The sequence below is a fragment of the Juglans regia genome, chromosome 11, assembly GCF_001411555.2.
Source record: "Juglans regia cultivar Chandler chromosome 11, Walnut 2.0, whole genome shotgun sequence".
NCBI classification, from domain to species: domain Eukaryota; kingdom Viridiplantae; phylum Streptophyta; class Magnoliopsida; order Fagales; family Juglandaceae; genus Juglans; species Juglans regia.
This window is the reverse complement of record NC_049911.1, coordinates 8,311,945-8,323,809: the sequence shown is the minus strand read 5'-3', so window position 1 is coordinate 8,323,809 and position 11,865 is coordinate 8,311,945. Positions and strand designations below refer to the sequence as shown.

The 11,865-nt window shown below is 34.5% G+C and overlaps 1 protein-coding gene across 3 annotated transcripts; it reads left to right on the top strand.

Moving 5' to 3' along the window:
* The first annotated feature begins 1,790 nt into the window (after nt 1-1,790).
* Nucleotides 1,791-10,652, top strand: LOC108992030 (D-2-hydroxyglutarate dehydrogenase, mitochondrial). Of its 3 annotated transcripts, XR_001996254.2 has the most exons (17): nt 1,860-2,033; nt 2,129-2,445; nt 2,840-2,941; nt 3,343-3,390; nt 3,823-3,893; nt 4,137-4,255; nt 5,658-5,753; nt 5,857-5,966; nt 6,781-6,861; nt 7,525-7,625; nt 8,516-8,624; nt 8,780-8,885; nt 9,481-9,566; nt 9,644-9,769; nt 9,878-9,971; nt 10,114-10,256; nt 10,344-10,652. XR_001996254.2 is itself a non-coding variant. In XM_018966468.2 (16 exons), the coding sequence occupies exons 1-15, from the start codon at nt 1,919-1,921 to the stop codon at nt 9,968-9,970; spliced, it is 1,680 nt and encodes a 559-aa protein (XP_018822013.1). In that variant the 5' UTR covers nt 1,791-1,918; the 3' UTR covers nt 9,971; nt 10,344-10,652. The 3 variants fall into 3 exon arrangements, 2 of the variants coding, with proteins under 2 accessions (XP_018822013.1, XP_018822014.1); XM_018966468.2 differs by lacking the exon at nt 10,114-10,256 and having other exon boundaries at nt 1,791-2,033; XM_018966469.2 differs by lacking the exons at nt 9,878-9,971; nt 10,114-10,256; nt 10,344-10,652 and having other exon boundaries at nt 1,859-2,033; nt 9,630-9,718.
* Nucleotides 10,653-11,865: the final 1,213 nt, after the last annotated feature.

Genomic DNA, 11,865 nt, shown 5'->3' with positions numbered 1-11,865 from the left:
GAAGAAACTTGGTATTGGATAGGGAATCAGCCAGATCGTGGGCCAGGCCTGCCCGGTATTTGTATTGGAGCCCCGAACAAGGATTAGGCCTGAGGCCGTCTTAATAAGCCCGAAGTGCAAATACATACCTTTCTACATTTAAAATTAGAGCTGAGAAAAACAAATTGACATATTTATAATTGAGAAGATAAATTTTATTCATCATTCTCTTAATTATTATCTTCTTACAAAGAAATAAATAATTAGATGATATATATAATAAATGATTGACATTTTTTAAGGAAAAAACTATTTTACCCTCCCAAGCTTACTGCTCAATTAGACCGCTTGTCAATTTTATTTTATTTTATTTAGTGATTAAGGAAATAATTTTAAGTATATTAAAATATTTTTTTTAAATATTTAAATATATTGAAAAAATTTGAAAAAAATGAAGAGCGGTAAAGTTGAGTGGGCTACACTAGGAGCCCGACTCTTTTTCTAACTAAGAGAATGATGACATAAAAAATAATAAATAGCAATTGAGAAGTGTTAAGATTTTTAAAGAGATTTTATAAATAACATTGCTCTTTTTCAATTTGAGACGTCATATTTACGGTATAATAAAATAATTTTATAATATGAAGTAATAAGTTTACATTTTATAAATCAATAAAAAAAATTTATTGTTTGAGATTCAATGACCATTTCCGTCTACAAAAATGATTGTGAAAGAGAAAGATGTCTCTTATACAATGTGCGGAGGGTGAGATTCCCTCTAAATGCATCACAACCTTACTAGGGTGGTACAAAGTCCATGAAGCGGAGGGTCTCTTTTCCGATCATCGGAGGAAATGATATTTTTTAATTTTGATAAAATAAATTTTCATCAAACATTTCTGAAAATAAAGAAAATTTGGTTCATAGCATTTTCATTTCTAAAATTGATTTCTTTTAAAATTCTGAAAACAATCATTGATTCAAGTGATAAAGGTTTTGATTTAACTTTATAGTCGTACTATATAGAAGTTTTATATTCTACATATTTTTAAATAATATGTAGAAATGTGAAATTTATGTTTAAAATTTTTCTTCGGTCTAAAGTTTAATCTCTTTTATTTTCGAAAAATATCTCATCTTATCACATCTTATCATTATAATTTTCTCAACTTTCAATACAAAATAAAATAAACAATTTAATTTTTTTAAATTTAAAAATAAAAATAATATTAAAAAATATATTTTAACAATATTTTATTTAATATTTTAACTTTAATCTCATATCATCTCTTAATTATTTAATAAGCCTGAAGTGCAAAGGCATACCTTTCTACATTTAAAATTCGAGCTGAGAAAAAAACAAATTGACATATTTATAATTGAGAAGATAAATTTTGTTCATTATTTTCTTAATTATTATCTTCTTACGAAGAAATAAATAATTAGATTATATATAATAAATGATTGAAATTTTTCTAATTAAGAGAATGATGACATAAAGAATAATAAATACCAATTGAGAAGTGTTAAGATTTTTAAAGAGACTTTACAAATAACGTTGCTTTTTTTTATCTTCGTATGAATTTTATATTTCATAAAATATGAAGATAAAATAATAAAATCATATATTTTTAAATGATATGTAAGAATATAAAATTTATATTTAAAATTTTTTTTCAATCTAAAATTTAAATCTCTTTGAGTACAGACAAGTTTTAATAATAGCAATCGGGTAAGAGATTTTTATCTGAAATTATTCGAGGGGTACGAAAAACTCATTAGTCATTACTGAAGGCCTAGCACCTCCAATAATCGAAACACTGTTCCTGAACACTGAACGACTTGTAGTTAAAGAATGGCACGTCCGAGTAAAGGTGCATTATGGTCCTCGTGTCATACAATAACCTGAAATTGCTCCTGGAAACCAAAGGAATTGGCAATGGAGAGGTTGAGAGCTGCGCGTCGTCTCCTTCATTACTCATCATCGAAGTCCCTCTTTGGTCCTCGATCGAATCCAACTTCCGCAGAGCATCCACTACGTCGCTCTGCCTCGGGTAACGTTCTTTCTCACAATTCTCCCTTCGTTTATCCAATTATATGACGCTATTTTTGTTTCGAGTGCTATATCTTTGTCCGGGTTTTAAAACAGGCGTTTGGTATTGGTGCCCATATATTGCGGATCAAAAGGGGAGATTCGGAGGAACTTTTTGGGGTCCTACTGTGGGGACAGGCCTTGGAAAGACGATCAGAATCCAGAATAGACGCTTTGGTTCATTGGCAGCAACGATTCAGAGGAACCCATCATTTTCGACTCTGAATTCCGATGATATAAGTTATTTTAAGGGCGTATTAGGCGAGAAAAATGTCATTCAGGATGAGGACTGGCTTCTTTCTGCAAACACGGACTGGATGCGGAAGTACAACGGGTCCAGTAAGCTTCTACTACAACCGAGGAGCACTGAGGAGGTTCTTTCTTTGTCTTTGTATCGCTTATTAATTTTTTGTTCAATGCTTTTGAAAAACGACTTTTAAGTGAAAAAAAAAAAAAAGCAATTCAAGTTTAATGAGTCACAAAAAACTCTTTGTTGGTCTAAACTATTGGCTCAAACAATTCATTTTTTCAAGGTGACGGGGACCTGAACACAGAGATTTTACCATCTTAATCCACTAAAAGTTAAAGCGTATGAGTTTGATGCAGATGTATCAATCACTCGCATTTGTTCTGGCTGATTATTACCATGCATACTTAAACAACCTCGCGTGTTTACTCCAATATGAGATAAATTTATTGGAGTATAAATTATCAAAATAAGAGGTTCTTCCATTTCATTTGTCATATTATTTCATTTTCCTGTTGCAGGTCTCTCGGGTTCTTAAATACTGTAATTCCAGAAGCTTGGCTGTTGTACCCCAGGGTGGAAATACTGGCCTTGTCGGTGGAAGTGTTCCTGTTTTTGATGAAGTAATGTAATCTTTTTCAATTATGGGTTTCTTGGGCAGGGTTGGACACTTGGAGTATCATAATTTTGTGACTAGTAGTGAAATAATTTGAGTGAAGATGCTTTATTGGGTTTTGGGAATGGAAAGAGAAAAAGTTGAATAAAATTTTTATAAAGTTAAAAAATAGTTTGAATATAATTTTTGTTATGAAGTTTGTAAGTTTTATGTTTGAGTAATGTTTGAGAATGAAATTACGGGAAGTTTTGAGAATTTGAGAATTCTCAGTCTCCAAACATGTCTGTAATTTCACTGTCAGTTGGTGGAGATTTGGGTTTTGCCTATTACCTTTATTAGCTCCATGAATAACGTCGTCTTTCCCATTCATTATCTGACTAAATAACTTTTTCTGCGACACTTGTACAGGTGATTATTAATATGGGTTCAATGAATAACATCGTATCTTTTGACGAGGTAGATATTTCAGAACATTACAGTGTTCTTGGTTTGAGGGATTTCTCCTACTTATGTGTTCATTGAGTTGTGTTATTAAATTGATTTTGGCTTATTTTAAATTCTAAAGTGGTTTCTTCTCTATTTTTCAGTTCTTAAGAGATAGCAGTAAGCACAATAATTGCTCACCTTTCTCTCCAACAGCTGGGCCTTGTCTTACTGGCTCTCCTTATAGCTTATTCTCCTTGAATGAAATTTGGAAATCCTAAAGTTAGGGATTTAAAAGCTGACTGATTTAACTATCCAGTTCTTAATGACCCAGTAATTATTTTAGTTTTAGATGCATTTTTTGGGTCATTTAGATTTTTTTTGGAGGGGGTTGGGAGAAGGCCCTCTTTCTCACTCAATTTGTGTGAGTGATTAATGATAGATTGTCCTTTGCACCTTTTTTAGGTCAGTGGTATATTGGTATGTGAAGCAGGGTGCATTTTGGAAAACCTGATTTCTTTTCTGGACAACCAGGGGTAATTTTCTGTTAAACCATCAGTTACCTTTCCTCATGAGATATGTAATTTGTTTCAGTTACAAAAATAAAAGGTTCAAATTTAATAGAACCATAGTTTTAAGAGCAGTACCACATGTATAATTGTGTCACATTGTTGAATTGTTGGTTTGTGTCACGGCTCTTTGCCAATTTACATTATACAAAATGGGAATTTGGCATGTTTTCTCTTTTTCGTATTTAAGTAGTTCATACTTCCATTCAGATTTATTATGCCACTGGACTTGGGTGCAAAAGGAAGCTGCCAGATTGGTGGAAATGTTTCAACTAATGCTGGTGGTTTGCGTCTTGTTCGTTATGGATCTCTTCATGGAAATGTACTTGGTGAGGCTAATTGCCTGTTAAACTTTTACACAAAGTGTACTATTTTATGCTTCAAGGTCCATATATGTATATATATTTCATTAAATATGCAAGTGGCTAGTTATCAATTAATTCATCCTATAGTTTTTCATTTAATATGCACGTGGCTAGTTATCAATTAAAACATAGGATGAATGCATTAAATCTTTCTTAATCATATTTTACACATATGATTGGGGGATGAGTTCAAGTTTCATCTGGTTAATTGGTCAATGGTTTGTACCCGTACTTCTGGGAGAGGTCTGGGGTTTCGACACTTGACGAAATTTAATCAAGCTCCATTGGGTAAATGGCTATGGAGGTACCAAAACGAAAGGGGCGCTCTATGGAAGTTGGTTATAGACTCAAAATTTGGAGACGTTTGGGGAGGTTGGTGCTCAAATGAGGTACGAGGCACATATGGAGTGGGATTATGAAAATATATAAGGGGACATTGAGAGACCTTTAGAGGACATGAGCATATTGTGGTGGGTGATGGTTCTCGCGTAAGATTTTGGTATGACCATTGGTGTGGTGATCATAGGCTACAAGATACCTTTCCTGCTATTTTCGAGCTTGCAAGAGAAAAGGATGCTGCGATTGCCGATCTTTTGGTCCTTTCAAATGGACCCCCTAAATGGAATATTGATTTCAGTAGGGCAGCCCAAGATTGTATTCAGTAAGTACGCTAAGGGGCACCGGGGACAAGATACACTGGAATCACACTAAGAAAGGAAACTTCTCTGTTAGATCCTTTTACCAAGCTCTAACGAATCCTGGATTGACCATATTCCCGTGGAAAAGTATATGGCAAATGAAATCTCCTTCAAAAGCGGTTTTCTTTGTTTGGACAGCTTCATTGGCCAAGATCCTGGCTACAGATAACCTGAGGAAATACAGGGTAATTGTGCTGGACTGGTGTTGTATGTGTAAGAAACAGGGGGAATCACTAGATCATCTGCTTCTACATTGCAAGGTGGCCAGGGGAATGTGGGATGATTTTTTCACGAGTAGGTTTGTCATGGGTCATGCCTCTTCGATTGGTGGACTTTCTTGCCTGTTGGCAAGGCATTCAGGGTAACTCACAGGTGGCGGCTATTTGGCGTATGGTTCCTATCTGTATGTGTTGGTATATCTGGAGGGAAAGAAACCCAAGAAGTTTTGAAGATTGTGAGAGAACAATGGAGGAACTAAAAATTTTCTTTTTTAAGTCTTTGCTTTTATGGGCGGGAACCATTGTTTGTAATGGTCTCAATGTTCTTCGTTCTTCTGTAAACCCTAACTAGATTCATTCTCTTGTATACTACCTATGTACTTGAGATTTTCTATTAATAAAATTTCTATGATTACCTATCAAAAAAAATATTTTACACATATGTTACAGGTATTGAAGTTGTTTTAGCAAACGGTGATGTGCTTGACATGCTTGGGACTCTAAGGAAAGATAATACAGGGTATGATTTAAAGCATTTATTTATAGGTATGTATTAAACACTTTAAACTGCACTGATACCTTTAATATAAAGAACTATAGCTTTGATTGCATGATGCAAGTGCTTGGACGTTTGCTATTATCATTGTAGGAAGTGAAGGATCCTTGGGAATTATAACCAAGGTTTCCATTCTTACTCCTCCAAAACTATCTTCAGTGAATCTCGCTTTTCTTGCATGTAAAGACTATTCCAGCTGCCTGGTATGACTATTTCAGCACAATACTTGAAACATAAGTTTGATGCTGCAAACAGTATTTCCTACAATTATGTGCCAAAATGCATCACACACAATATTACAATTTTATTCTCTCTCTCTCTCTCTCTCTCTCTCTCTCTCTCCAGTAGAACATACTGAAACTAGACTGTGGTGACCTTATAATCTGGAGAAGAAAAGAATCCTGAGTAAGAAAAGTAACCTTTTATTCATGCAGGGCAAGAAGATTATTAGATAAGGTTAAATCAAATAGATCCTGGTTATATAAATCTGAAATTATGAACTTCTACTTACCGTTACCTCCACCATCAGAAAGAGAAAGAAAATGAATTCATTCTCACATCATGTTGAATCTGCAAAATGGTAATTTATGACACAGCATACCAGAACTCCTACTGGTATGCTCAAGTTGCTCCAAAAATGATTAAAAAAAAAAAAAAAAAAGGTGTTCAGTGTTCACTTTAAATCTTTGCTTATAACAATTTTGGGGTCTAGAGCTTTACATGTAATGCCTCAATGGAAGCCCTAGCCACATGGCCTATACTCCAAAAGGACTAGTCAATGATATAATTGGAGTCTCATTGGAACATTATAAAGAGCAAGAACTTCTCATTCCTAAGCAAATGTGGGATCCTATACACTACCTACTCTTATCACTTATCAGAATGGGGTATCGCATTACACCAATGGATTTCCTGTAGTTTAGTAGTTATATTGATCTCTCATTTATGTTTTCTTGAATGATCAAGGTTTAGCTAGGAAAATCTAGATTTTGACCTTTTGCCTTAACTGTTTGTCAGAAACTTCTACTGGAAGCAAAGAGGAGACTTGGGGAGGTTTTATCTGCATTTGAATTTTTGGATAATCAGTCACTGGATCTGGTAATCATTCTGGCATTGGTGTAATTGATGAGATTTTTTTTTGCTTATCTATAGTTTCTACGTATGTAATTTTAATGGTCAATTTCAATGTATACTTTTATGAATGTTTGATGTAAATGTGACCGTCTATAATTAGAGTTTTCAAATTTTTTGGGGTTGTTTGTGTTCTTATTTATTCTACTTGTAGTCGATGAAATCATTTTTCATTTTGGTAGGCAAGGTTAGAACTTGATTCATATGTGCAGTATTGTAATGTGTGAAATTTGGAGGTAACGGCTTTATAATTATCAATTGTAACTTGACAAATTCTTTTAATAAATTCTTTATTAATTCGCAAGTGGTCAATGAACAAGCTTAGAATGTTTTTCTTTAATACTTTATTTCATTGGTGGATTGTAATAGACTTCAATGGCATGAATATTCATGACTTCTTTGTATCCCTAGCCTACTAAGTAGGTGTTGCTCTTGTATTCACCCCATGTACTTGGCTATGCCTATTTTCTATCATCAATAAAATTATTATTTACCGATAAAAAAAAAATTCTTCTCACGTCAAGAAAATGGTCCTGAAGAATTTCTTGTATATTTGAAGAAAAAATGGGTGGCATTTTCTGTTTTATCATTGCATACTTCGAGGCGTACTCATTGTATTTTATGTAACAGGTTCTGAATCATTTGGAAGGTGTTAGGAATCCATTACCTCCCTCAATGCACAACTTCTATGTTCTGATTGAGACAACTGGCAGTGATGAATCTTATGACAAGTATGGTCCTTGGCTATTTGATTGTTAAGTGCTTTTATTCGTACAAAAATCTCTCTCTCTCTCCTCTCCTCTCGTGAGGGCAAGAGAAAAGAAAGTCGTCTTGAACTTTAGTTCTAATTGGCCCATATTGATTTGCTAATATGATGGCTGGTCTTTTAGCATTTCTCCTTCCAAACTTCCAGCACTGGGCAGGTATCAGACTCTGTGCATTGTGTAACCACTTAGCAGAGTCCGGTATTTTTAATAAACAGTTGCTACCCCCTCGTATCGATAAATAAAGCGAGTGCACGGGAAAAGAACGAGAAATGGGTCAATTTATTCTATTACCAAAGCAATCCAAACATTATTGTGAAATTCCAGAAAGGATCACAGACCGAATCACATCTAGACCCTGTGTAATTGCTGTTCCATCTCTGGTTGTGACTCCTCATTTTCTACATAAAACTTACTGAAAGCTTGTGTGAAATGTGGTTTCTAACTGCAGACCTTAGGAGAAAGTGGAAGTGATTCTGTTTTTCATAAGTTTCATGAAAAATCACCTCAGATGAAGTTGCAGGGATTCCAACGTGGAATTCTCCAACACAAACCTCATCATATGCTTAAATCAAGTTACAGATTCTCAAACTAACAAGTTCCTCATTACTTTTGTTTTAACAGCTGTCTACACGTTTTATAATATGATCTGATTTTCAGTTGGTTGCTTTATGGATGCCAATAGCATCCTTGGCTTGTGATATCTAATTTATGCGTGGCTTTTTTTTAGAATGTAATTTGATTCTTAAATGTCTTCACAAAATTGCACAAAATTGTTCACGTGTTCCCATTTTTTGGGGGAAGTTATGGCGTCTTCATCTTTCTAAGATCCTATACTTTTATTCAAACATATCCAGGGAAAAGCTTGAAGCTTTCCTACTTCGCTCCATGGAAGGTGGTTTGATTTCCGATGGTGTTCTTGCACAAGACATAAACCAAGCTTCATCATTTTGGCGTATACGTGAGGTGAACATTATTTTTTTTATGTTCATTGACTTTCTTTATACATTACCTTATGTTCACACTGTCCTAGATATCTTTTGGAAGCACATCTAACGTAGTTGTCTTTTTAAGATATTATAAAAATGTGCTCGGTGGGATTTTTTTCCTAATGATTGTAGGGTGTACCAGAGGCACTCATGAAAGCAGGAGCTATTTACAAATATGATTTGTCATTACCTGTTGAAAAGATGTACAATCTTGTTGAGGAAATGCGAATAAGGCTTGGTAAGACAACTTTTTCATGTCTGACTGAGTTTTGAGATATTGTTTTCTTTCTTGTTTCGGTGGCAAGATGTGTATCCCCCCTTCAGTGATTGGGTAAGTAAGATAGGGAGTGGATGTGGACCTTCAGGGTTTCCCATGCAGTAGCGGCCAGTTTCAAAATATTAATTTGAATAGTGGAAACATATATTGTACGTGCCCCTAACTTGTTTAGTGTGACCAGTTTCTAATTTGTCAACTTATATTCCTGCAAAAACTCTACTATTTCTTTAGAATAAAAAATTGTTTATGTCGGTGCTATCATGACCTTTCATGTCACAGAACAGGTATGTATTATTAGTCGAAGGGCTGGTTTGGATTCAGAGATAAGATGAAATTGTTTTAGATGAAAGATGAAAGTTAAAAGAAATATTGTTAGAATATTATTTTTTTAATATTATTATTGTTTTGGGATTTCAAAAAGTTGAATTGTTTATTATATATTTTGTGTGAAAATTTGAGAAAGTTGATGAGATGAGATGAGATGAAACACTTTCTGAATCCAAACGGGGCCTTAAACTCCAATTTCTTAATATATTTATTGTCATTTTACTTTTAGGTGATTCATCTAAAGTAATTGGATATGGTCACCTTGGAGATGGAAATTTGCATCTTAATATTTCAACTCCACAGTATGACGATATGGTAATTTCCTTCAGCATACTCCAAAAGGTTGCTTATGTAATACAGGTTTTAATATTGATATAGTCAGTAAATTGCAGATTTTAGCTCAAATTGAGCCCTTTGTCTATGAATGGACATCTAAGCACCGTGGGAGTATTAGTGCAGAGCATGGCTTGGGACTGATGAAAGCTAATAAGATTTTCTACAGCAAATCACGCGAAAGTGTGAGCATTTTGTGAAAAGCTAAACATCTAAGATGATCGTCTTCTTTTAACACGTGTAATGTCTAGTCACTTTATAGAGATGCATGAAAGAAGAATCTGTTTGGACAGGTGCAACTAATGGCTTCCATCAAGAAGTTGATGGACCCCAATGGCATACTGAACCCATATAAAGTTCTTCCGCACTCCCTTTCTTACGGCTGAGGTGAGGGACTTGATCTATGATACTTTTTTCCTCATCCTAGATTACCACACTTTATCGTTCTGATTTTTAGCTCCTGAAGAGCAATTTCAAAGTTACATACTAAAAAAAAGGAGTAATTGCATGGCTTGCTTCTGAAATTTAGAAGGTAGTTGGGGAACGAACAACAGCCTTGTGAATTAAGCCGGTTTTACCCGAAATGAGGGACTGGCTTTCCTGGGTGAAGAGGGATAACATTGTTTAATATTCCTTTAAGAAACCTCATGTCACAAATCAATCAATATCAAGGTGCGGATGAGTTATTTTATTCTTCAGAGGATTATTACTATTTATGTTAATTTTCAGCCGATGTGTGTTCATGTTTTTCTAATGCAGTCCAAAGCTCAATCGACCACACCCTGAGGTAGCCAGAAACATGGTCTGGTCTCAAGTTGGAGCAAGTGGACTGACCTGAGCTACAGGCTAGTAGGATGCAAGTCTAACTTCATGGGGGTAAACTACAATTTACAAAAGTTTGAGATGCTCTTTAGTAACAAGCATCTGACTGGAGAAAGAAGTTGTAATACAGATCACTACTGTGGCAATTGACAGATTGCAAACTCCATTCCGTGACAATAAGCTGTGTGTGTTAGGGTACCTGAAAGGTATTGAATACTCGATGAATCAGAGTCACTTTCATGTTTAGATCAAGGCTTCAGTCATTTTAAAATTTATCTTCCATTTGTTGATGCTCGTATGATATGACTTCAAAGAAAGAACATATAGACCTTGGTGGCTGTTGGTACAGTGGTTTTACATAAACACAACAGCAGAAGTCAATCTCTTCATGTTGCTGTTAAAATCAATGAAAGGTGTTTGGGCGTGGGCTTGTTTTATTGTGGAACTCTGTTCAGCGCTGCCTACTTTCACGTGTCCATGTCCAGTCATCTTTGTCTCAAAACACGTTTTCGGTGTAACTTTCCGGATGCCTTTAAGCAAAGATGCCCTGCTCAAAGGCATCCGAATTTTGACTGGCAAAAGCAATACTCGGGGAATAACTTTTTTTTTCGCCAAAATCTTATTTCTATTTGTCTTATTCACGCTGCCAGTGCAAGGTCCCCCTCCCCACTCTCTTTAATAGTCTTCCTTTTATCAAAAGAAAAGAAAATAATGATATTGCATCAAAGCAATCACATTACAACTCGTTTGTTTTAGTAGATGAGATGAATTGAGATTAAAATAAAAAATTATTATAATATATTTTTTTAATATTATTTTTATTTTAAAATTTAAAAAAGTTGAATTGTTTATTTTATTTTGTATAGAAATTAGAAAAAATTGTAATGATTAGATAAGATGAATTGAAATAAATTTTAAAAATAAACGAGACAGTCAGGAAAAATATTCTCTTAATTTCTTGCGGAACTTTAAAATCTCAAGTTGGAGAGAGATAGTCAGGTGAAGTTGCATTTGTTGATGTTCAATAAATACTATATGATCTTACTTTATGCGATTGTCTAATTCATATTCGAGACTCTTTAACAAGAACTTAGGGATATTTTGATTCGCATTGTTGTGAAACTTGTTTAAAATATTCTTAGCTTTAAGATTTTCCAATGGACATGCTAGGGAACATCTCCACTAATCAAGGCTGGAATATGCTTATCTTTAGTGTGGCATGGCCCTCGAATTACATGCCTTAAAAAAGATGCCGAAAAGATAAAAGAGGATACTTAGAAAAATCCGAGTTCCTTATTGCATGGTAGCTGGATAACAAAGAAATACAACACAAAACAATCTTGCACAAAGCAAAAGGGTTCAACAGAAAGTTTTCCACCCACCTCTCAAATCTACAAGACTGATACCATACTTGATTTCCGACTTTGATTTGTCCTTCCTTTGCTTAAGCACAACAGTC

What these genes read in the sequence shown, in the direction of transcription:
- LOC108992030 (XM_018966468.2), top strand. Translation starts at nt 1,919, where the DNA reads ATGGAGAGGTTGAGAGCTGCGCGTCGTCTCCTTCATTACTCATCATCG. An exon ending in AACCGAGGAGCACTGAGGAG is followed by an intron (nt 2,446 to 2,839) that starts GTTCTTTCTTTG and finishes TTCCTGTTGCAG; the next exon opens with GTCTCTCGGGTTCTTAAATA. An exon ending in TCTTTTCTGGACAACCAGGG is followed by an intron (nt 3,894 to 4,136) that starts GTAATTTTCTGT and finishes ACTTCCATTCAG; the next exon opens with ATTTATTATGCCACTGGACT.